Below are 27,551 nucleotides of genomic sequence, written 5' to 3' on the forward strand. Positions count from 1 at the left end.
AACGCCTTCGAATTATTATAATCTACAATCATATGTGGTTTTTCTACAACACCTTTTCTTGTTTCAACCACTTTAGTGTCTTCGCCATGCATAGTACTCAGCATCAACACATCTCTTTTATCCTTCCATTTGAGGACAACGACTCCTGTGTCACTTTCTCGAGCAATTACTTCATTCTTGTTCAGCTTCGCCTTCACTACATCTGGCGGGTTTAGCTTCCTGTTACTTCTCAGGGTGCCCACCAGATACGTAGAGCGCTCAAGGAGTTGATGAGCAAGGTGGATGCTGGTGTAGTAGTTGTCAGTGTATAAAACATGTCCACTATCTAGTAAACCTTCTATTAGCTTCATGACAACTGAGGATGAAACAGGAATACCAGATCTTGCTTCCTTCCCACAATAAATTTTCACATTCCAGGTGTAACCATCTTTTAGGCAAAGTTTGAAAAGTTTTATTCCAAATTTATGGCACTTGTTTTTTACGTACTGTATGAAACTCAAACGTCCACGAAATGGCACCATTGTTTCCTCAATACATATTTCCTTATCTGGAACTACAGCAACCTGAAACCTTTCAAGAAGACGATCAAGAAGTGGCTGGATCTTGAAGAGACGGTCACCAGGAGGACATTCTTCATTGTTAGAGAAATGCCACATTCTCAGAAGCATTTCAAAGCGGTTACGTGATATAAGCTTTTTCACTGAATTGTCATACAAAATATTTTTTGACCAATAGTCCGGAAGTCTTGGCTTCTTGCTAAGGCCCATCCAAAACAATACTCCCAAAAATCGCTCCATTTCTTGAGAAGTAACATCATACCACTTTTTTAGCCGGGAGTGGGGTTTGACATTACCCTTTTGTAAAGTCTGACTTGCGTAGATATTAGTTTCCTTCACCATATAGTCAATAACATCATCTGTTATGAAGAATTTGAAAAAATCATAAGGTGTTTTTTCATGGAGATTTACCGCAACTTCGGGTGGAACACCAGGGTTACTTTCAACGAAGTCAAAAATCTTCATGTTACTTCCTGACACTGGACCCCAGGTCAGAGAACTTACACTAGTCACTACAGGTTCTTCAGAAACATCTGACGGAGAATCACTCTCACTGAAATCGGCCACAACTGCTTCGACTGTTTCAGTAATAGATTTTGAACAACCTTCCCCACTGGAAAGATCTGTATGTAATGTTCTTCTTCTAGTTTTTCTCGGTGGGCTGCAACTGCTATCAGAACTGTCCCCACTATCTCCACTAGGACGGCACTCCTCTGAATCATCACTAAATAGATCAACATCTTCATCACTCATGTCCAAAACTTCGTTCACCATTTCCTCCAACAATTCCTTACGCTCATTTTCTCTAGACATTTTCTCCTGAGAACGAAAAACGCAAAATAAACTTATGTGATGATCACAGCTCTGGTCACAGAAGCTACACTAAAGTAGAACTGGTGGATAGGCGGGAAGGTCCATAGCAGCCTGCGCGCTGTGAAACCTCTGCTCATTTCGCTGTCAATCGGCACGTCTCCCCCACCTCCTGTCGCCCTGCTCCAGCCGCCCGCCCAGCATACCACGCGTGCTGGACTGTGTTCTCCAATTACCATAACTTCCAATTGCGCATTTTCCCTTGAATGTTTGCCTGGCAGCTCTTTGAACGAAATCAATGATAGTATGCGGCGACGTGACATTGTTGCAAATACTTAGGGGATATGGTTCAGAGGTCGTCATCCAGGACCATCCAAGGTCCACTCCAGACACAACTAAATACTTGTAGAATGACCAAAAGACTCAATTCTCAGAAACAAATTCAATAAGTATGTTATGAGTCACATACAACTCACGTGGCATGCAATGTATAAATTGATTCAAGTGCCGCGTGAGTCAAACCTAACTCACACACAGAAAACAATATAACAAATTTTTCATTAAGTTAGAAAGGATCATTTTGTTTTCAAAGTTTTTATTCTATTTTCATAATAAAACACCATGGCCCCAAGGAAAAATTTCTTTTTCTAGTGTGGCAGTCAATGTGTTAATAACATTCTGAGAATGGTCTGTCCATATACACTAAAAAAGTCCAAAGCACGGAAATAGCAAAGAACTCTGATTAGAGGAAGTGGTAATCAAACTTCACTAATGATATATATTGTGCTATTTAAGATTAAGAGATAAATTCAATTAAAAATTATAGTTCATTTATTCAATAAAACCCTGTAATCATCTCTTTATGCTGCAAGATCTGTTTGTATAAAGAAAAAAAGGTCTAAAAATTATTCACCATTGTGTTTTAGTTTTTTCACTACTGTATCATTTACAATTTTTCTTTTAACACAAATATTCTACTTTTGTAGTTTAAAAAAAATTTCTGATTGACAATGGATGCTAAAAATAGTGGGTAAAAAGTTTTCTGAAGAGGATATTTATATAGTATCATATATATACCACCCAATAAAAAAAATTACAGATACAGAGGAAAAAAACAGCAACTTTACCTTAGAGAAACCTGACATTCACTTAACCAAGTTAACATACATTAATGGGACAAAAGAGACACCAAGTATCTGATGTGCACAAAGAAGGGCACAATATCACTTATTAGGTATTCATGCCAAAAATGCTTTACTACAATCTAATCTTGAAAAAATACTAAACAAATGCAAATTGAGGGGCACTCTAGAAAATGGTCTATATTCAAAAATGTCAAGGTCACAAAAGACAAAGAAAGACTTTGATTACCACTTCCTCTAACTAGGGTTCTTTGCTATTTCCATCTAGATTAAAGCAGAGGGGTCTTCCACTCCTAACCAACAGAGACTACATTTAGCCTTTAACAACTAGAAACTAGACAAAAGATATCAAATAATGGCTTTCAAACTTTGCACACAAGGCAGTACAAGACTGTACACCTAAGAAAAGGAAACAAATCAAGTGAGCTCTACTGCCACCAAAGCTTATTTCCTGGAGGCAACTGCAGGGAAGGGGAAGCTAACAGAGTCTGTCAGTTTCACTAAGTTGAGGAAACAGATGGAGTTCAGGGCAGCTAGAATTTGGGAAGCTGAGTACTGATGAGGGAACTGCACAAAAAAGAGCTTTGAGTATCTACAGAGAGGTGTGCATAAAATAAGTCTTTGGCTGAAAACTGATCTATGCATATGTGAGAAGAAACTGCCTGAGGCCAGAGAAAGAAGCACAAACCCATAAGAAAGCATTAGGCCAAACAATTCATGAAGCACACATAGGCCAAGAGTACTCTGTGTTGCTACGTGTTCAAGAGTGAGAAAATCTTAAAATACAGGGAGATTCAGGTAGAGTAGTCAGAAGGTATCACTACAGTAGTGGAATAAACGAGCCCTGGACTAGTCTGCCCTATCAAAGGCTATTTAAAAAGCTTAAAAGCAAGCCTCATAGGGATCCAAATAAAAATAATTCCAAGTAATCTGACAGCATGCCAGAACAAAGTGCAACAACAAAATCCAGTAACCAACAAAGCAAAATTCACAATATTCAAAATCAAATAAAAAATTACCAGGCATTTTGCAAAACAGCATGAAAATATGACCCATTACCAAGAAGGAAAAAAGAAATTCAAACTGTAAAAACAGACCTATATGATAGATATGAAAATAGCAGGCAAAGATATTAAAAGAACTATCATAAATATTCTGATATATTCAAAATCTAGTAGAGGAAAACATGAATATAATAGTTTAAGGAATTTATGATATAAAAACACTCAGGCACAGTGGCATGTGCTTATAACCAGCTACTCAGGAGGCTGAGGCAGATCACTTGAGCCCAGGAGTTCAAGACCAGCCTGGGGAACATGGCAAGAACTCATCTGAAGGAAAAAAAAAAAATCCTCAAATGAAACTTTTATAGATAATAGAACATCTGAGATGAAAAATACACTGTATGATATTTACAGTTGATCGATGAACTTAGAAACTCTCCCAAATGGCGCACAGAAGGAAAAAAAGACTGAGGGAAAAAAACAATAAATAGAATTCTCCTCAGTGACTGTTGGACAACAGCAGGAAGTCTAATACATCTGAAATTGGGGTCTCAGAAGAAGAGAGGGAAAGGACTAAAAAAATATTTAAAGAAATAATGGCCTATGATCCTGAATTGGACAAGAAACAAGAAATCATGTTTTAATTTGCTATGAGGGACATAAATGGGAAAAATTTGAATAAGATCCATAGATTAACCTGATAACAGTAGTTTACAGATGTAAATACCCTTATGTAAATTCACAGTACTACAGTTAAAATTACTCGTTATTGCACACATTTATTATCCATATACTAATTTATTCATCTGGATTAACAAGAATATAAACAGAAATTTTTTTGAAAGAAAAGATTTTGGTTGTTTTTTTAACCTTTCAGTTTGGCACAAAAGACAGGGATTTTTATATCCCATAATTAAATGCCTACTGTATACAAGGTACTGTGTACTAAAAAATTATATCTGAAATTAGTTTTCTTAGATTATAAATATCTGAAGGCAAATGAGCATATCCCAAGAAAATACTTACATGTGAAATTCAATAAAATTAGAAAATCTATGTCTTGGAGACAAAGAAAATATTCATCATCTGATATATTTTAAATTCAGAAAATTTAATATAGTTCAAAATGCACAGGACCTTTGAGGTACATATTAAAGACCGTAGCAATGCTTGAAAATGTAAAGGCCTTAAATCCCACCTATATTCCTGCTTACCTCAGGCTGCATTAAGAAAGAGTCCTGCATGTGATCTCGAACCTCCTTCAGGAAGCTTGGATGGCTACCTACCTAAAAAAAAAAGATTTAAAAAGACTTTATAAATACACATAAAGAAAGGCTGCTAAGACTGAAAGGTAAATAAGCAACATATAAAAGCTGCTTCTCAATTATGTTTTGTGATTTACAGATTCATTCCTACTTTTCAAAATGCCTGTCATGTCCCCACTGCTTTTCCCCAACTTAACACAAGAATATCAAATAATTTCAATTACCCTAGAAAAAATGATATGATAAAATAATGTAATAATTGAGGTAAGGAATTAAAGATAGATACTTAGATTTGACTCACCTCTAATTAAGAAAAAGCACTTATGTCTCTTAGATGGCTTAGTGAGTTCTAATATCTCTTTAAAACCCATTACACTACACTAATAATGAAATCTCAAAACTTACTAAATTAAGTGACTTGGAGATTACACCATCTGCAAAATGGGTTGTTTAGGAAATTCTTTTTAAAGCACATATAACATCTTCCAGCACGTAATACAAATTTACATCCTTACTCCTTGCAGAAAAGTTTTAAAAGGTATGCTTCCTGCTTTCCGTGAAAGTCAAAACACTATGCAAGAAGAGGAAAACTACCGAAAGGCAAGGGGTAAGCATTATATAGTCTCCACTAACAGGATCCAGCTTGTTTATTATATAAGTATACTCCAGAAACTAATTGAGCAATGAGGACACAGATAAACAACAAAAGCAGTCAAGTTAAATGTTAGAGACAAAGGTCAAAGTAGGGGAAATAAAGATCACACATCAATTTTAGTTCCCAGGCTGCAGAAAAAGAAAACATTCACTAGAGCATCTCATGTAGTGATCTCCGAACATGTCTGACTGGGTCTCTTTATCACTAAAACAGTATGCATGGGATCCTACTTATTTACTAATGAATTAAGAACATACAATATGTGAATTATAAACATATGCAAATAATTTTAAAGAATGAAAGATGAATCACTATTTTAAATTAACTTTTATTTATTGAGAGTACAAAGAACATTTTCTATATCCACTATAGTAGAATCATTTGGTATCACTGGAGCCTATGTGGGGTGCAGTAACAAGGAACTCCTACTCTCCTAAGTCAGGGTGGTATTAGCCAAAGCCCAAAAAGGAGCCAGAACTCCCACAACACACAGCAATAACAAGGAGCTTCTCCTCCTTCCATGAGCGCACAAAGGCTGGACATCTATTTTCACCTGGTGGATAATGGAGTATAGGCTTCCATCCTCTTACGAGAACAGTGCCAAATGAAGCCAGTTAAAACAAAAGTTTACAGAGCCTCATAACATAATACCCAAAATGTTCAAATTTCGATTAAAAAAAAATCACTTACACCAAAAACCAGGAAAATTACAAATAAAAAGGACAATCAATAGATGCCAATACCGAAATAACAGAAAAGTTAATAACAAAAGTAACAAATAACAAAAATTCTGACAGATTTTTAAAGCAGTCTTCATAAAAAATGCTCCAAGAACCAATATAAATGCAATTAAAAACAAATTAAAAAATGGAAAATCTCAGCAAAAAAACAAAAGATACAAAGAAGAATCAAAGGAAAATCCATGATAGATTAATAAAAACTACCCAATCCAAACAGCAAAGAGAAAACATACTTTGGGGCAGGAAAGGAGAGGACAAGCACCTCAGGGATCTGCAGGACTGTAACAAAAAAATGTAACATTCATGTCATTGGAGTCCCAGGGGACAGGGCTAGAAAAATCCTCAAAGAAATACTGTTTGAAATGTCTCAAGTTAGGCAAAAGATATAAATCTACAGATAGAAGGTTAGCAAAACCTAGAAAGGACAAGGCCAAGTAGGAAACTAGAACTTCCACCCCACCAGGCAGTAACAGGATACCTTACCACCAACAACCACTCCCCAGCCCCACCCCCACCCCCACCCCCCACTGAACTAGTAGAAAGTCAGAACATTTCCCAACAACTACCAGTAAAGAGTAAAATTGAAATAGAGATTATAAAATCTGAGGAGCATAATGGAAAAGAGAAAGAATGAAGAGTGAGGAAAAGCCTAAGGGGCCTGTGGGACAAGATCAAATAGACCAATAGGCACTTTATGAGAGTTTCAGAAGGAGAAGAGAAAAGAGCAGAAAGATTATTTGAAAAAAATGGCTGAAAACTTCCCAAATATGATAATTGTCACAAATCTGCAACTATAATAAGCACAAAAGATTACAAGTAGGATAAACTCAAAGAGAAATACAGTAAGACACATTATAAACAAAATGTTGAAAGACAAAAAGAGAATTTTGACAGGAGAGAGAAATGACTCTGCACAAGAAATCCTCAATAAGATTGACCACCAATTTCACAAAAGAAACCATGGAGGTCGAAAGGCAGAGAGATACCATTTAAAATGTTGAAAGAAAAAAAGCTTTCAAACAAGAATACTATATCCAGCAAAACCATCATCCAAAAACAAAGCAGAACTAAAGAGATACTCAAATAAATGAAGGCTGAAGGAGTTTGTTATCAGTAGACCTACTCTACAAGAAATGCTAAAGGGAGTCAAAGCTTTTTATTAAAATGAAAGGACACCTGACTCTATCTTTAATAAACATATGGACAAATAGAAAACACAACATTATTATATTTTGGGGTTTGTAAGTCCACTTTTTATTTCCTACATGATTTTAAAGACAAATACAAAAAAATTTTATATATCTATGTTAGTAGAAATACAATGTTAAAGATGTAATTTATGATAACATAGGAGGCAGAGATATAAGAGCAGAGTTTTTAAAAGTTAATTTATTGATTCATATTAGATTGAATTGTAGGGTGTTAAATGTAATGTCCCCATGGTAACCACAAATATCTAAAAATTATACACATAGGAAATGAGATGGGAATCAAAATAGTTCACTACAATCAACTAAACGCAAAAGAAGGTAATAATGGAGGAAATGAGTTACAAAAATAAGACATACAGAAAACAATTAGAAAAATGGCAGAAATAAATCCTTCCCTATCAGTATGTATGTATTTATTTAAGAGACAGGGTCTTGCTCTATCACCCAAGCTGCAGTAGAGTGGCACAATCACAGCTTACTGTACCTTGAACTCCTGGGCTCAGACAATCCTCCCCCCTCTACACATCATCACATCAGCTATTAATTACTTTAAATGTAAATGGATTAAATCTAATCAAGATGCAGAGATTGGTAGAATAGAAAAAAATAATCTAATTTTATAATGTCTACAATAGGCTCAATTTACATCTAAAGATGCAAATAGGTCAAAAGTAAAAGTATGGAAAAAGATATTCAATGCAAATAGTAACTAAAGGAGAGTTAGAGTTGCTATACTAAGCAACTTAAAGGCAAAAAGGGCCTTTAAGTCAAAAACTGATAGAGACAAAGAAAAGCAATACATACTAAACAAAGGGGCAATTTATCAATAAGACACAATAATTATAAAAATATGTGTACCAAATATCAAAGCCCCCAAATACACTAAGCAAACACTGACAGGAGAAGGGAGAAATAAACAATAATTGAAGGTAGAAACAGAAAATTCTACTATAATAGTTGGAGATTTCAATATACCATTTTCAACAGTGGATAGACCATACAGACAGAATTTCAATTAAATAAAGTCAGATTTTGAACAAAACTATAAAGCAACTAGAGCTCACAGACATATATAAAGTATGCAACAAAAGCAGAATAAACTTTCTTCTCTAGTGTACATGGAACATTTTCCATGTTAGGCCACAAAAAGTCTCCATAAATCTATGAAGATTAAAATCACACAGAGTATATTTCCCATCACAATGAAGTGAAACTAGAAATTCATAACAGAAGGAAAACTAGAAAATTCACAAATATGGGGATATTAAACTACACACTCTTAAACAACATGACTCAACGAAGAAACCACAGGAAAATTTAAAAATACTTGGAAATGAATGAAAACCAAAAAACTACCAAAAGTTATGGGATACAGAATAAGCAGTAATCAGAGGAAAATTTACAATTATAATTACCTATGTTAAGAAAGAAGAGAGATCTCAAATCAATAACCTAACTTCATACCACCTTGAGGAAAGAGAAAAGAACACCAAACCAAAGCCAGCAAGAGAAAGGATATAATAAAGATTAAAGCAGAGAAAAATAAAATAGAACAGAAAAACAACAGAGAGAAGTAACAAAACCAAAAGTTGATCATTTAAAAACATCCAGAAAATAGAAAATCCTTTAACTAAACAAAAGACACAAAGAACAAAATACAGAAGCGGGAACATTACTGGTGACATTCCTGAAATAAAAAGTATTACAAGAAAATGCTATGAACAACTGTACACCAACGAATCAGAAAACCGTCCTAGGTGAAATGGACAAATTCCTAAAAACACACAAGCCACCAAAATTAACACAAAAAAGAAACAGAAAATGTTGACGGACCTAAAACAAGAAATTGACTCAGTCATCAAAAACCTCCCAACAAACAAAGGTCAAGATCAGACACCTTCACCGGTAAATTCTACCAAACATTTAAAGAATTGACACCAATTCTTCCAAAAATCACAAGAGGCAACAACACGTCCAATTCCATTCCATGAGGCCAGCATTATCTTCATTCCAAAGACAAATAAAGACATCAAAAGAAGGAAAATTAGAGATCAGAATCCCTTATAAACAGGGTCAGGTACTACAGCTCACACCTGTAATCCTAGCACTTTGGGAGGCCGAGGTGGGAGGATAGTCTGAGGTCGGGAGTTCAAGGTCAACATGAGCAAAGAGATCACATCTCTATAAAAAACAGAAAAATTAGCCATGTGTGGTGGCATGCATCTGTAGTCCCAGCTACTCGGGAGGCTGAGGCAGGAGGATAACTTGAGCCCAGAAATTTGAGGTTGCAGTGAGCTATGATCATGCCACTGCCCTCATGCCTAGCCAACAAAGTGAATCAGAATCCCTTATAAACACACGTGCAAAAATCCTCAACAAAGTACTACTAAACTGAATTCAACAACGTATTAAGGTCGGGCGCGGTGGCTCACGCCTGTAATCCTAGCACTCTGGGAGGCCGAGGTGGGCGGATCGTTTGAGCTCAGGAGTTCGAGACCAGCCTGAGCAAGAGCGAGACCCCACCTCTACTAAAAATAGAAAGAAATTATATGGACAGCTAAAAATATATATAGAAAAAAAAATTAGCCGGGCATGGTGGTGCATGCCTGTAGTCCCAGCTACTCGGGAGGCTGAGACAGGAGGATCGCTTGAGCTCAGGAGTTTGAGGTTGCTGTGAGCTAGGCTGACGCCATGGCACTCATTCTAGCCTGGGCAACAGAGTGAGACTCTGTCTCAAAAAAAAAACAAAAACAAAAACAAAAAAAAAACGTATTAAAAGGACTATACACCATGATCAATTTATCTCAATAATGGAAGGGTGATTCACTATAAAGAAATCAATCAATATATTATACCACATTAATAGAACAAAGGTAAAAACCACATGATCATCTCGAGGCAGAAAAAACATCTGATAAAATTCAACACCTTTTTATGACTTAAAAAAAAAACCACTAAATAAATTAGGCACACAACGAAACTACCACAAAATAATAAAGGCCATACAACCCATAGCTAACATCATACTTGATGTTAAAAGACAGAAAGCTTTTGCTCTAAGATCAGGAAACAAGACAAAGAAGCCCACTTTCACCACACTTCTTTTTTTAAGAAACAGGGTCTTGCTCTGTCTCCCAGACTACAGTACAGTGGTGTGATCATAGCTCACTGTAACCTCAAATTCCTAGGCTCAAGCAATCCTCCCACCTCAGCCTCCCCAAACAGCTAGGAATACAAGCACACACCACCATACCCAGCCAATTTTTAAAAGTTTTTTGTAAAGACAGGGTCTCACTATGCCCAGACTGACCATTTCTAGTCAACATAGTATTGAAAGTTATAGCCAGAACAATTAGAAGGAAAAGGAAATAAAATGTATCCAAATTAAAAAAAAAAAGAAGTGAAACTACCTCTACTCTCAGATGATAGAGAAAATCCCAAGGAATTCACAATAAAGCTACCAGAGCTAATAAACAAATTCAGCAAAGTTGCAGAGTGCAAGATCAATGCAAAAAAATCAGTTGTATTTCTATACACTAGCAATGTACAATCTGAAAAGAAATAAAGTAAGTCCATTAACAATAGCATCTGAAAGAATAAACATCTAAGAATAAATATAACCAAAGAGGTGAAGACTCGTACACTGAAAATCACAAAAGACTGCTGAAAAAAAAAAAATTAAGGACCACTTAAATAAATGAAAAGACATCCTATGTTCACAGATAGGAAGACTTAATATTGCTAGGGTGTCAATACCACCCAAAATAATCTACGGATTCAATATAATCTCTATCAAAATTCCAAACACCAAACTCTTCTACAGAAGTGGAAAAGCCAATCCTCAAACTCACATAAAATTATAATCGGTCCAGAATATCCAAACAATCTTGCAAAACAACATAAGTTGGAGGACTCACATTTCCTGATTTCAAAACTTATTACAAAGATACAGTAATCAAAATGGTGTGGTACATACATAAGAACAGATATAAAGACCAATGGAACAAAAAATTGAGAGAAATCCACAAATCTCTGGCCAATTAATATTTGACAAATGTTCCAAGTCCATTCCATGAAGAAAGAATAATCTCTCCAATAGATGGTGGAGAAACAAATGAATTTCCACATACAAAAGAATGAAGTTGGACCCCTGCATCACATCATAAATAAAAATTAACCAAAATGGATCAAAGACCTAAATATAAGAGTTAAAATAATTAGTCTCTTAGAAGAAAAGGTAAAGGTAAACCATTTTGACCTGGGATTTGGCAACAGATTCTTAGATGACACCAAAAGCATAATCAACAAAAGAAAAAAAATAGATATATTGGGCTTCAATCAAAATTTAAAACTATTGTGCATCAAAGGACATTATCAAAAAAGTAAAAAGACAACCAACAGAATAGGAGACAATATTTGCAAAATATATACAGGTTGAGCATCCCATATCTGAAAATCTGTAATCTGAAATGTTCTAAAACACAAAACTTTGCGAGCAGCAACATGACACTCAAAAGAAATGCTCATTGAAGCATTTCAGATTTCAGATTTTCAGATTTGGAATGTTCAACTGGTTAAGTATAATGCAAATATTCCAAAATCTGAAAAAAATTCAAAATGTGAAAACATTTCTTTCCCCAAGCATTTTAGACAAGGCATACTCAACATGTATCTGATAAGAGATAAATATCCAGAATATATACAAAACTCCTACAACTCAAGAACAAAAGTACAAATGAATATAAAATTACAGATAAGCAGGAGGAATAAGTACCAGTATTCTACAGCACTGTAGGGTGAATATGGTTAATAATCATTATGTATGTTCAAAAAAGCTAGAAGAGAAGATTCTGAACGTTCCCAACACAAAGAAATGATGTTTGAGGAGGTGAAATCCTAATTACCCTGATTTGACCACTACACATTGTATACATGTATCAAAATATCACTCTGTACCCTAAAAATATGTATAATTATTATGTGTCAACCAAAAAAGAAACAAAAGTAAAAACAACCAAATTAAAAAACAAGCAAAGGACTCTAATAGATACTTTTCCAAAGAAGATATACAAATGGCCAATAAGCACATGAAAAACTGCTCATTGTCATTAGTCCCTAGAGAAATGCAAATGAAAACCAGAGATACCTAGTAGGATGACAATAAAAAACAAATAAAAAATTTAAAAACAGAAACAAGTGTTGACAAAGATGTAGAGAAAATAGAAGGCTTGTGCATTGGTGGTGGGAACATAAAATGGTACAGCTGCTGTAAAAAATAGCTTGACAATTACTCAAACAGCTAAACACAGAATTATCCTATGACCCAGTAATTCCACTCCTAGTTTTATACCCACCAGATAGGAAAACAAGGATATTATATCAAAAAACTGATACTTATACACCAACATTCACTGCAGCATTATCCACAATAGATAAAAGTGAAACCAATGCTGTATCCATCATATGGACAATGAACTGATAAACAAAATGTGATGTGTACATACAACATATCATCCATGGCTATAGCATGGATGACACTGAAAACATCATGCTAAGCAAAATAAGCCAGACACAACAGGAGAAGTATAATTCTACTTGTATGATGTATCTAGAATATGCAAATTCATAGAGACAGAAAGTAGATTAGAAGTTACCAAGAACTGAGAGTAGGAAGAGATGGGGAGTTAATGTCAGAGAGCTTCTGTCTGGAAGTGATGAAAAACATTTGTAATGAGGTGATGGTCACACAACACTGTGAATGTAATTCATGCCACTCAATTGTACACTTTTTTTTTTATTTCATCTTATTATGGGGGATACAGAATTTCAGGTTAGATACGTTGCCCATGTACCACCTGTTCCCCCCAAGTCAAAGCTCCAGGCTTGTCCGTTCCCCAGACAGTGCGCGTTGCACCCATCATGTAGGTATATATCCCTCCCCTCCCCACCCCTCCTCCCCGAGTCAGCACCTTCAAGCGTGACCATTCCCCAAACGGTGCTTTTTATGTTATACTTTGCCACAGTTTTTTTTTAATTTTTGAGTTATTTTCTTCCCTTTTTATGCTCTGGAATTGTTTAAATAGCATTGAGATTTAATGGTCTAAATTTGATGGAATTGCCCTTTGAAAACATCTGGGCCTGGTTCTTGTTATGGGGTAGCTCTTTGATAATTATTTCTTCCATAGAAATTGCTCTGCTTAATTTTATCTGCTCTGGAGACAATTTAGAGAAATTACATTGTCATAGAAAATTACTCAATCTAGGTTCAACATTTTTTATATACGGTTGTATAAATTAGTCCCCATGATTGACTTTTATCAATTTCCTCTGTTTTGATGCTTACCTCTACCTCATCATTTCTTATTTTTGTGTATTTGTTTTTAAACCTCTTTTCCTGATTGAATTAACTTTTTTTCCAGTTTTTCCAACACCTGATTTTTCAAAGATTTTATGTATCTATCTATCTACCTACCTACCTACCTATTTATTTCCAAGTAGCTAGGACTACAGGCACACACCACTCTGCCTGGCCAAATTTTTTTTTCTTTTTAATTTCTTTGTAGAGATGAAGTCTCACTATGTTGCCCAGGCTGGTCTCAAACTCCTGCCCTGAAGCGATCCTCCTGCCTCAGCCTCCCAAAGTGCTGGGATTACAGGTGTGGGCCACTGTGTCCAGCCTTTGAATTATTTTAATACTATTTTTATTTCTTAATTCACTAATTTTTACTTTTATCTTTATTTCTTTTCTTCTCTTTTGTTTCAGGTTTTCTTTTTCCAGCTTTTTAGGTGAATATTTAATTTATTTTCACTTTTACTGCTTTAAGTATGTAAGGATATGAATTTTCCTCTGGAGATTTTTATACAGTAAATGTAACACCAATATCTTAAAGAATGTACCAAAAAAAGAAAATTACAAACCAATCTCACTTGTAAATATCAATGGAAAAGTACTAAATTTTTAAAGTATTGGTAATCAGAATGTATGGACATTTAAAAAAAATAATCTGGTACAATTTATTCTAGGAATATAAAGATGGTTCAATGGATTAGGAAATCCATTAATACAGTACTCCCTACTTATCCTCAGAGGATACGTTCCAAAACCCCCAGTGGATGCCTGAAGCCACAGATAGTACTGATCCTTACATATACTATACATACATACCTATGATAAAGTTTAATTTATAAATTAGGCACCATAAGAGATTAACAACAAAATAAAACACAACAATTATAACAATATGCTGCAATAAAAGTTATATGAATTTAGTCTCTCAAAATATTTGATTGTACTATATTCACCTATTTGGATGCAGTGGTTGACCACAAGTAGTAACTGAAACCAAGGAAAGCAAGACCTCAGATGAGGGGGAAACTGCTGTATAATACACACATTAATAAATCTGAGGGGTAAGAAAAATATACAATCTCCTCCAAAGATACCAAAAAGACCTTCAAAACTCAACACTCATTTCTGATTAAACACTTAAAATAGAAATCAATGGATACGTCTTTAATATGATAAAGTATATACACCTCAACTCTAATGCTAGCATCTAATTTAACAAGGAAACATTAACAACATTCCTGCTGGAATAAGAAAAAAAAATCTACTATCTCCACCATTTAAAATTATATTATAGTTATCAGGAAACACCATCAGGCAAGAAAAAACAATAATGGAATGAGAACTAGAAAGGAAGATTTAAATGTTCTCTATTTGCAGATGATATGATGGCAAAGCCAAATAATCTAGGAGAATCAACTAATAATGATGACTCAATTAGGTAGAAAATATTTAAAACCAATAAAAATATACATGTATGTACACATGAACACAAAATAATGAAAGAACTCATTTAAAATAGCAACAAAAAAGTAAAGTATTTATGAAAAACCAAGAAAACTGATTTAACAAATGGAGCCAAATATCTTGTTCTTTCACAGGACAGTTTAACATCATAAAGATCTTAACCCTCCTTAATATGAACATTTAAGTTTAATAGAATTTCAATAAAAAATACAAATGGGAGGAGGATAGCGTAGCCAGACAACTTCATTCTAAAGTTCATATGGAAATAAGAACAAGAATAGCTAGTAAACCCTGAAAAAGAAGTGTAATGAGAACAGCCTTGTTCTACCACATATTAAAACACACAATGAAAAGTCAATTATTAAAATAGTGCAGAAAGAGCACATGAATAGGCCGGGCGTGGTGGCTCAAGCCTGTCATCCTAGCACTCTGGGAGGCTGAGGTGAGAGCATATGAGCTCAGGAGTTCCAGACCAGCCTGAGTAAGAGAGAGATCCCATCTTTACCGAAAATAAAAAAATTAGCCGGGAGTCATGGGGCGTGCCTGTAGTCCCAGCTACTTGGGAGGCTGAGACAAGAGGATCGCTTCAGCCCAGGAGTTTGAGGTTGCAGATGACACCACTGCACTCCACCTAGGGCAACAGAGCAAGACACTGTCTCAAAAAAAAAAAAAAAAAAAAAAGGGGGACACATGAATATAGTGATAAAACAATGGAAAAGACTAGAAGGCCCAGAAGATATGCATAGGAATTTAAAATATGATTTTATATATGATCAAGGTGACATCTCAAATCCCTAGGCAAAGGGTTAGGTAATTTTTAATTCATGATTTTCAAAAAAGGACAGTCATTTGGAAGCAGATAAAATTTGATCCATAATGCAAACATACACCAGAATAAATTGCAAATGGACTAAAAATTTAAAGATTAAATTGAATACTTATAAATATTAGAAGAAAATATGGAAAGTATTCATTTACAACCTAAGAGAGGAGAAAGTCTACGAAGCAAAATCCAGAAAGCAATACAACTATTAAAGTAGACTATATTAAAATTAAAAACTTTACAAGACCAAAAAGTAATGACAACACCACTATGAGCAACCAGTTATATACAATAACAAGGATGATTCTAATGACATATTAACGCCATTTATATAAAGTTTATAAACAAGTCACAAGTCAAAGTGTGATGTCAGAAGTCAAAATATTGAGTACCTTTGAGAAGGTTAGGAGATGGTAATTAGGAGAGACCACAAAGGAGCTGATGGAAAACTGGTATGTTCAGTTTCTTGAACTAGGTTCTTAAAAATCAGGATGAAAGGCACAGATTTGATCTTTATAATAATATTGAGATAACGATTAATATTTTCCCAACTTCAGAGATGATGAAAGGCAAGCACAAGGAGGTTAAGTAATCTGCCCAGAGCACACAGTTGCTAATTGCTGGGACCACGACTTTAACCTGGGCCAACTAACCCTAAAGCCAGCACTCTTAACCTTCTAGGTATCGAAGATAACAAATACAACATCAGCAACAATATTAAACAGCATGATTAGTCTTGGGAATTATAAATAGTCTAATCCTTTTCATCACCATATAGCCTTCCTTATTTACAAGAATTTGAGCATGTCACTCCAATGTAAACCCGATGAAGGTAGGAACTAAGTCTTCTTTACCACTCACTGTATTATATCCTGTGCAACTAGCACAGTGCCTGGAACATACTACTTGGTGAATAAATGTTTCATAAACAAATTACAGATTCATTTTGCACATTAAATAAATGTTCAAGCTAATGGGAAAAAAATTAAGATCAAAGCCCCAGTAGAAAAATTGATGTAGGATAGAAACAAACAGTTCCCATAAAAGGAAAGACAGCTTTGAAACATGAAAATCTGCTCATCATCATTCCTAATGAAAGGAATACAAATTAAAGCTACCATTTTCACCTATCATAATGAGGTGTTAATATTCTCTGTTGGTGGGGCTACAGGGAAACAGAAATTTCCACGTATTATTGAAAGAAATACTAACTGGTAGGACTCCAACAGAGGGGAATTTAATGATACATAACAAACTAACGTATGCATTTAACATAAGCCAAACAATGTTACTTCAAAGAATCTACCCTGAAACCATACTTCCACAAATACAGAGTAAAGCAGATGGCAGTTTATTCATGATCAATTATTTGTAACAGCAAACGACTGGAAATAACCCAAATGCCATGAAAACCAACTGATCAAATAAACTACCATATAGACCAGTGTTGATTCATACATGGTCAACCACCAGCTCCTGGGGAGTGAGGGGAGTGCCAGGATTTGTAGGCTTTGCTGTGAAAATACTCCCACTATGGCTACTTCCAGGCTACAGACATGAAACTGAACATGTAATTGGAACAAGATGCCCAGAAACACATCATTACATATAGTATTTCTACCATACAAATATAATGAACATATAACCTTAAGAGTACAGATATTAAAATGTAGTAAAATAATTAGAAAGTAATGAGTTTTGAGTATCTTCACTTTTAATATTGTTATGGACTGAACTATGTCCCCTCCAAAATAGTATCTTAAAGTACTAACCTCCAATGTAAACTATTTGGAGATAGGGCCTTTAGGGAGATAATTAGGATTAAATAAAGTTATAAGGGCAGGGCTCTAATCCAACAGGACTGGTGTCCTTATAAGAGGAAGAGACACCAGAAATCCATAAATACAGAGTAAAGCAGACACCAGTTTATTCATGATCCAGAGATCTCCCTTTCCTTTTCCCATCTGCACACAGAGGAATGCTCAGGTAAGTACACAGCAAGAAGGCAGCGGTGTCTAAGTTAGGAGAGGCCTCACCAGAAATCAATCCTGATGGCACCTTGATCTTACACTTACAGCCTCCAAAACTATGAGAATATAAATTTCTGATGTTTAAGCCACCCAATCTGTGGTATTTTCTTACAGGAATTATAGCAGACTAATATAAATATAATTTACCTATAAGTTTCTATAATTTAATTTTTAATGGGTCTTTTTAACAGCCAGTTCACAAAATTCCTGAAAATTTATGCAGCCACAAAAAAAGAATGAAGAAGGTCTATGTATATAGATAGATAGGGAATGATTTCCAAGATATACCATGAAGTGAAAAATGGAAGATGCAGAGCAATACATACCATTATGCTGTCTTTTGTATAAAAAAAGGGAAACTAACAATCAAGTATTTCCTTAATTTAAAAAAAACAGGAAACAAAACAATAGGAATTGAAAAGTGATAGCTATAAACGATGTGTAAGAACCAAGAGGAGAAAATAAAAATCAGAGCTAAACTTCTGAGTGTATCGTTTAATGTACATTTTACTTTTGAGCCATATGTATAAATTGAAAAATAAACTAAATAAAAGATTTTAAAATTGAAATTAATCTTAAAATTATATATAATCTACATATACAGATGCTCTTCGACTCACCATGGGGTTATCCCAATAAACTTTTAACTTAAGGATACTTAAAAGTACCCTAAGTCAAAAGCGCATTTTAAGACGATTTAAAGACAGGATGGTTTACCGAGACTGAACCCCATCATAATTCGAGGAACTCACTGAATGAGTATTGCTTCTGCACCATTGTAAAGTTGAACCAAGTCAGGGACAATCTGTATTTCAGAATTCGTTTGAGGTAGGTCATCTACATGATATGATGACAATAATGGAATTAAAAGCGATTCCAAGATAAATCTGGTTAATAAATGCTGTCAGAGTAAAACTATTCCAGCACTTTCAAATCCATTCTAAGAATACTGAATTTTGATTAGAACATGAATTACCTGTTTGTATTCACTGACACAACTTTGACAGCAAAATCTTTTCTGCTGACCGTCAATCACCAGAACATTATTTCCAGCACCTTTACTGGGCAAGTACTCTCCACACTGTTCACAGCAATTCATTATTAGACCATTAGCCATTCTGTATCTATTAAAGCAGTGGTCACTGCACAGTTTATGAGTCATATTTTTAAAGCTAACTTCATGGCGAATCTAAAAGAAAAATAATAAACAAAATATTAAAAACCAAATCAATCTGACGTAGGTGTTCCAACAGAAACAAAAATGCCTCAACAAGCCTTGTTTGGGGAGAAGGAAAAACAAAGTACATTTTATAATTCTTTAAACTGTTTTTACACAGACAGGAACACATGTATGGCACTGAAAAAAGAAAAAAGCCCATCAGTGATATCACTACAAATTTTTCCAGAGGTATCAAAAACTGATAGAAAACAACCAACTTTGGATGGTAGTTATACTGAACTTCATAAACAAACTGACTGAAAATCTTTAGACAAATTCAACAAAAACTATAAATACAGTGCATTAGAAAAAGGAGGAGAGGGAGAACCAATATTATAAATAATTCAAAAGAGGTATGTATAAACAGACTACTTAATACCATATTAATGATGTAAAAATATTCTCTCTACTTGTTCTACTTCTCAGAAAGATTTGTAGTATTTCTTGTATAGTCAGCCTATTTGCTTAAATAAACATATTACTAGACAAAAATCAATGACAATATTATGGTTTTGTCCGTGAGTGCTCCCAAACTCAAGAGGAAATAAAAGGCATTTCACACAATAATTTTCCTAAATTATCCTACCTACAGGAGAATGGGATTACATAATAGGATATGTATGAGATAATTTTTATATATCTTCACTTTTAAGGAAATATATACTGATAAGAATATGTAACAGCATTTATTAAATAAAGTTTAAAATATTCCTATTAGAACTAAATGATAAAAGTACAAAAATACAAACCTCTGTTAGTTTACCACAGATTGTACATCTTGATTTATTTAGAGCTCCTTTAGTAGGATTCTGTTTGTCTTCATAGAGAGACAAACAAGATGTACTACAGAATTCCTGGAAGGACTCACTTGAATCCACTTGAGCAACAATGGTTCCTTTCATTGTAGTTATATCTCTGAAAAATAAGAGATATAAGTTAATGTAAAATTCAATTTTAAAAGTAATCAAATATAAGAGTAGTAAGTGACAATTTTCATTTCTACAAATTGAATCCTGGAAATCAAACACCATTTTTGGATCTAGTTAAATCACTTTTAATATTTAGAAAACTCTTGACAATAAAATATGAACTCTTATAAAAAAAGATTGAGAAGCAAAAATATTTTATACTATTCAATCCTTGCCACCACCTATCTTCAAATTCAGTAAAAAAGATTTCAGATATTGGAATCACTAAAATAAAGAAAAGCTATTATTAATTATATAGAATTAATCTCAAGGACTAATTCATTCAAGTATAAATTTATAATACCTATTCAATAACCATTCCCCAGGTAAGTAGAAAACATGAGATATCTGGGTCACAAGAATAGGACATCTGTTCTAAAGGGGTAACTGAACTTAAATACACCTCCCACCCACCTTACCACCCCCAAATAACCTCCCTTACCCATCATTCCTCATGGCTGTCCAATTACAGTTAGAAATCTTAGGAACTGATAATACTGATGACCTATGAAGTTTTCCTTTAATCCTGAATTTCAAAATTCTATGTTAACAGTATTTAAATTTACTACTATAAAGCAATCTAAAAACTGTAATAATTGTTTTAATATTTGAATTTATTAAACTTGTACAGAACACTAAACCCTTTCCAGAGTTCCAAGCTCTAATTTCACAGACTTGGGCTGCTCCAAGAAATGGTACAGAAAGTCCACCTGGTTTGACCTTACATATAATATACCATATTCCAGCTATTTTTAACCAGTGAAGTCAGACCTTAAAAATGGCAGAAGATGCTGTCTTTCCAAGGCAGTGAAAAAATGGTACAGGAGTCTTGAAACAGTATTTCTAATGACTGAATTATGTTCAAAACAAACATATATATAATCCAAAGACTTGCCAATTTTTAATAATTTCAATCTGAAGATAGTATAAAATTTGACCTATTTTAATACAAAATTAGTTATAACGGCTTAACATTTTTATCTGACTAAAAGAACTAAATTCTTACAATAAATATGCATTGTTACAAATACAAGGAATCTAATGGAGATTACAGACAAAATTAATTACAAGGGCCTATCTTAATCAATCCCAAAGTCTATTCAAACAGGAAGTCTTCTATCCATAAGCTACCTGGACTTGATAGAGGAACTTCCAAAGCCATTACAAATTTGAGTTTGGCTTCAAGATTCAAACTAGCTTACCAATTTTTAAAATATAGTAATTCTCCTCTGTAACTCTTTATTAACAATCTTCTTAAAATTTTACACCACCAATATTCAACTTTACAGAATGATGTTGAAAGGTAAACCTTACTTTTTACACATAACACAGAGTTTCTTTGGAGCAGGCTTATGAGAGAAGGAAGAAAGGCAGGTGGTAGAACAAAAGAGGTGAGCTGATCCTTTTCGTTGATAAGCTGTCTGTCCTTTCTGTAAAGGTTTTTTGCAGTTTGCACAAGTGACTTTAACTGGTTTAGTGGGTTGCTGCTGGGCAGAAGGCTGGAAAATCTGTTTAGGAAGTGAGGCCACTGGTGATAAAGAATCCACTCCGGGTTGTTTCTGATTACGGGGAAATGAAGCTGACTGGGAGATCCAAGAATCTTAAAAACAAAACACACAAGAAAGAGTAATTGTTTATACACACTGAAAATTATATCAGAGAAATAATTTAAACTTCCCATTTTGTACAAGTTTAAGATGTTAACGAAGCAGCAATATGGCACAACAGGTATATAAAGGAATATAGCACAAGTTTTAGAGTAAGAACATCTGTCATAATAATGACATATTGTATTTTTGAAAATTGTTTACAGAGATTTTAAGTGCTTTCACCACAAAAAAAGATAAGTACAGGAGATACAGCATATGCTAATTAGCTCAATTTAGCCATTCCACAATGTATACATATTGTAAAACATGTTATATATAAATATATATGATTTTTGTCAATTTTTAAAAAATTAATTTTAAAAAATAGAATGTCTGATTCCAGCTAGCTTCATCACTTAAGACTGGGAAGCTACTTAAACTGTGTGCCTCACTCTTCTTTAAACTGGAAATGGTACCAACCTCATACAAATGGTAAACATTAAATGAAATAATACATGTAATAAAGCATAGAAAAAGCATACAGAAAGCATTAAATATTAGTCATTAGTTATTAAGCAATAAGTATTCATGTATTTACAGAATTACTTTAAGCAAGGAACACATATATCAACATAAAAGTAAAATACAATCCTGACCAACTAGAACCTTTGACAAATGTTAACACAAATCTGAAAGTTTATATACAATTATTTCTAAAACATCTTGAGATTTTCCATATATATGTTTAGTTTATAGCCTCTAAATACACCACATAATCTCACAAAAGTAGAGTGTAACACAGAAATTATTTAGTTTAGCCAACATAAGGTAAGCATACCCTCAGAGATATTTCAGATTCAGTTCCAGACCACCATAATAAAGCAAGTAACACAATAAAGCAGGTCACACAATTTTTTTGTTTTCCAGGAAATTTAAAAGTATGTTTATACCATATTGCAGTCTATTAAATAAGCAACAGCACTGTCTTTTAAAACACTCTACATACAATAATTAAAACATACTTCATTTCTAAAAAATCCTAGCAATCATATGAGCCTTCAGAAAGTCATAATCTTTTTGTTGGTGGAGGGTTTTTCCTCAATGTTGATGGCTGCTGACTGATCAGACTGGTGGCCACTGAAGGTTGGGAAGGTTCTTGCAATTTCTCAAAATAAGACAACAATGAAGTTTGTCAACTAATTAGCTCTTCCTTTCATGAAAGATTTCTCTACGGTGTGCAATGCCGTTTGATAGCGTTTTACTTAAATAAAACTGCTTTCAAAATTGGAGTTAATCCTCTCAAACCCTACCACTGCTTGATCAACTAAGTTTATGTAATATTCTAAATCCTTTGTTGTCATTTCAACAGTTCACAGCATCTTCACCAAGAGTAGATTCCATCTAACGAAACCACTTTCTTTGCTCATCCATAAGAAACAGCATTTCATTGTTTTAAGTTTTATCATGAGACTGCAGCAACCCAATCACATCTTCAGACTCCACTTCTAATTCTGGTTCTTCTGCTACTTACACATTTGCAATTACTTCTTCCACGGAAGTCTTGAACCCCCTCAAAAGTCATCCATGAGAGTTGGATTAACTCCTGTTAATGTTAATATTTTTGACCTCCTCCCATGAAACAGGAATGTTCTTAATGGCATCTAGAAAGGTGAATGCTTTCCAGAAGGTCTTCAACTTACTTTGCACAGATACATCAGAGGAATCACTCTCTATGGCAGCTATAGCCTTATGAAATCTATTTCTTTTTTTTTTTATTTCAGCTTATTATGGGGGTGAAATGTATTTCTAAAATAACAAGACTTAAAAGTCAAAATGATGTCTTGATCCACAGGCTGCAGAACTGATTTGTTTAGCAGGCATGAAAACAACATTCATCTCCTTGTACACCTCCCTCAGAGCTCTTGGATGATCAGGTGCACTGTCAATGAGCAGTAATATTTTGAATGTAATCTTTTTTGCTGAGCAGTAGGTCTCAACAATGGGCTTAAAATAATCAGTAAATTATGCTATAAACAGATGTGCTGTCATCCAAGCTTTGTTGTTCCATTAATACAGCATAGGCAGAGTACATTTGGCATAATTCTTAAGGGCCTTAGGATTTTTGGAATGGTAAATGAGCATTGGCTTCAACTTTAAATGACCAGCTGCATTAGTCCTGACAAGAGAATTTGAAGCTTTGAAGCCAGGCATTGACTTCTCCTCTCTAGGTACGAAAGTCTTAGATGGTATCTTCTTCCAGTAGACGGCTATTTCATATACATTAAGAATCTGTTGTTTCACGTAGCCATTTTCATCAGTTATCTTCGCTAGATCTTCTGGATAACTGGCTGCAGCTTCCACATCAGCACTTGCTGCTTCACCTTGCACTTTTAAAATATAGAGATGGTCACCTTCATCAACCTCATGAACCAACCTCTGCTAAGTTTTCTTCTGCAGCTTCCTCACTCTCTCAGGCTTCACAGAATTGAAGAGAGTTAGGGCCTTGCTGTGGATCAGGCTTAGGCTTAAAGGAATGTTGTGGCTGGTTTGAACTTCTATGTAGACCACTCAAACTTTCTCTATATCAGCAATGAGGCTGTTTCACTTTCTTTTCATTTTTGTGTTCACTGGAATAGCACTTTTAATTTCCTTCAAGAACTTTTCCTTTGCATTCACAACTTTGCTACTTGTTTGGCCCAAGAGGCCTAGCTTTCAACCTGTCTTGGGTTTTGACATGCCTTCCTTAATTAATCATTTCTAGCTTTTGATTTACAGTGAGAGACATTCAACTCTGCCTTTCACTTGAACAATTCCAGGTCTTTATAGGGTTACTAACTGGCCTAATTTCAATAGTGTTGCATTTCAGGGAATAAGGAGGCCCAAGGAGTGGTAGAGAAATAGAGGAATGGCCAATCAATGAAGGACTCAGACCACACACAATTATCAATTAAGTTTGCCATCTTTTATGGGTGCAATTTCATGGTGCCCCAAAACAATTACAATAGTAACATCAAAGATCATCTACCATAGATCACCATAACAGAGAAAATAATGAAAATGTTTGAAATATTGTGAGAATTACCACAATGTGACATAAAGACATGAAGTACTAAGCACATGCTATTGGAAAAACAGTGCCAACAGACTTGCTCAACTCAAGGTTGTCAGAAACTCAATTTGTATAAAATGCAGTTATCTGTAAAGTGCAATAAAACAAAGCACAAAACAAGGTATGCCTACAATGATTGATTAATCCTACATCAAATTACTCTACCACTGCAAAGATTCAGCACAGCACATAACAGCACTGAGGTATGTTAAACTATTAATGCTACAGTGTATCTTCTCTCTTCCATACTAAGGTCTTTATTACTCAGCAGGAAGTCTCCTGCCTACTACTGCATGAGAACTACTGCATGAGTTCCTGTTCCCCAGGTCTCTCAGGACACTACCAATACCATCACCTGTCTTCATTTTGAAACTTTTAGGCCACTGCTTTTAATTTCTACTACTTTGGTCTCTCATAAATTTCTTTTTCCCTTCTAATTTCTTCTCAATTTTCACGTTCCATACATAAAAGCTGCCCTTCCATAGGAAAGACAAATAAAACAAGAGGTTTTACTTACTACCAAAATCATAAAGAGGATGATTTCTTAGTTCTGACCCATTCCATCACCCTAATGGTTTCACGGGGCTACATGCACTCACTGCCATTCCGATTTTATCTGATTGTGTAATATCTCTCAATTATTTAAAAAAAAAAACAACTTTATACATAAACAGAGAGTTCATTCTGGAATCCTGTTATCTTGCTATCTTGACCAGTTTTAACAAATAGGTAAAAATACTAAACAAGAAGAAAGAAAATCACCAAAACTCCTGGGAATTTCATCTCATGAAGCAAACAAAGACCTTCAATCAAAAATTATGCTTGAACATATGCTAGAAGGAATAGCTCTTTGCAACACAAATACTGGTTCCTTAGAATTTTCAATTTTGTACACTTATCATTTGAATGCATAAAGAAGACTTTTTAAACTTAAGGCTATCTATTGCCTTGATATTGAAAAAACAGTGTTTTTTTTCTATTTAGCTTTAAGTCCTGTATAAATAATGTAATGGTTCCCTTTATATTTCAGTTCTTACATTTCCCTTATTCTCACATTTTCACTTCCCCTAAACATCAAACCAAATTCTTAGGAATAGAAGAGACCTCATCATTTACACCCTCAGTATCATACAAGGGACATCAAAGGATAGTAGTTAAAATTTGTCCAAGTCACAATTAGTCCAAGAAGCAGTATAAACAGCCAAGATTTTATAACTCTTGATCTATTATCCTCTATTGCAAATAAAAACAGCATATAAACACAAGAGCTAATTCATACATGCAAAAGGAACAGCTATGTCTGTTTGTTTACAGTTTTTCTGATGAGTAGTTTATACTCCCTCATGTAAGAGTTTAACTAAACAGAAACACAGTTCCTATGATGATATGGTCCCTTTGACCCACCTATATTCCTAAAGAAATAAGTATATAACAATATTCTTAATGAGAGTTACTTAAATAGGAAAAACTAGAACTGTGTTAGAGAATAAACAAATTTCATACACATATATTAATACTTGATATGGACAAAAGTTGAAGATCTATTGTTAAGTATTTAAAGGAGTGGTAGAAGAGAGGTTTCAAAACTAGACCTATGCTATGATCTCAAGTTATATTAGTAATTTATGTACCATTAATTAACTGATTTTCTTCTTCATATTCTTATGTATTTAATATATTTATAACAAGAAAGACAAAATAGCCATTTTAAAATTAATTTGAGCACTATCTTTTTTAAACTTTTACATAAGCTGCAAGACTATGATGAAGACTAACATACAGAAAGACAGTATGAACTGCTAAGAGCTTTCTAAAAAGCAATATGACAATATATTTCTACAAGTTAAAAACGCTCAAACTCACACATACACCTATACACACATACACACACCCCTACCTACCTACCTACAAATATATATACATATTGGGGGAAGAGGTCTTAGAGGGAACAAGAAATTTCAAAACTGAGTAATAAGGAACATATTTCTTTTAAAACCACCATAAACCAGATATATATATTTCTAAAGCAAAAATCTTTGGGGGTATGAAGGTAAATCATATCCTTTGGCTCAGTAACTTCACTTCTAGGAATATATTCTAAGGAAATAATCAGAAATGTGAACAAAGATGTTCATCATAGTTCTACAACAGCAAAATATAGGAAACTGTGTAAAAGCCAAATATGGGAATAGTACATCAAAACCCATTGTACAGCCATTAGAACTTATATAAACAATGTTAATGGTATGAGAAAATACAGTGTAATATTAAGAGAGCAAAAAATAGGAAGCAAAACTATACAGAACTGCATTTCAACTAGGCTAAAACAAACAAGCAAAGAATGAAAGACAACCACCCAAAACATTGGTCATTGGTTATCTTTAGTTAGTAGGACTATCAAGGATTTTTTTTTTCTTTTGAAAGAGACAGCATCTTGCTGTGTTGCCCAGGCTGGCCTCGCATTCCTAGGCTCAAGCAATCCTCCCACCTCAGCCTTCCGAATAGCTGGAACTACAGGCCTTGCTCTCATATTTAATTATAGATTTTCCAAATGTTCTTCAATAATTAGATATTTCTTTCCAAATGAATAGAAAAAAATAACTAGCAGTTCACAGA

The 27,551-nt window shown here is 34.3% G+C and overlaps 1 protein-coding gene across 1 annotated transcript in view; it reads right to left on the minus strand.

Moving 5' to 3' along the window:
* Window positions 1–27,551, minus strand: part of ZMYM2 (zinc finger MYM-type containing 2) — an 82,873-nt gene that overhangs the window by 46,921 nt on the left and 8,401 nt on the right. Inside the window, exons 4-7 of the mRNA XM_069467461.1 lie at window positions 21,552–21,837; window positions 20,019–20,184; window positions 19,027–19,239; window positions 4,728–4,799 (exon numbers count right to left, since the gene is read on the minus strand). Coding sequence (XP_069323562.1) covers window positions 4,728–4,799; window positions 19,027–19,239; window positions 20,019–20,184; window positions 21,552–21,837 — 737 coding nt within the window. The remainder of the gene's footprint in view (window positions 1–4,727; window positions 4,800–19,026; window positions 19,240–20,018; window positions 20,185–21,551; window positions 21,838–27,551) is intronic.

The sequence above is a fragment of the Eulemur rufifrons genome, chromosome 4 (assembly GCF_041146395.1).
Source record: "Eulemur rufifrons isolate Redbay chromosome 4, OSU_ERuf_1, whole genome shotgun sequence".
NCBI lineage: Eukaryota > Metazoa > Chordata > Mammalia > Primates > Lemuridae > Eulemur > Eulemur rufifrons.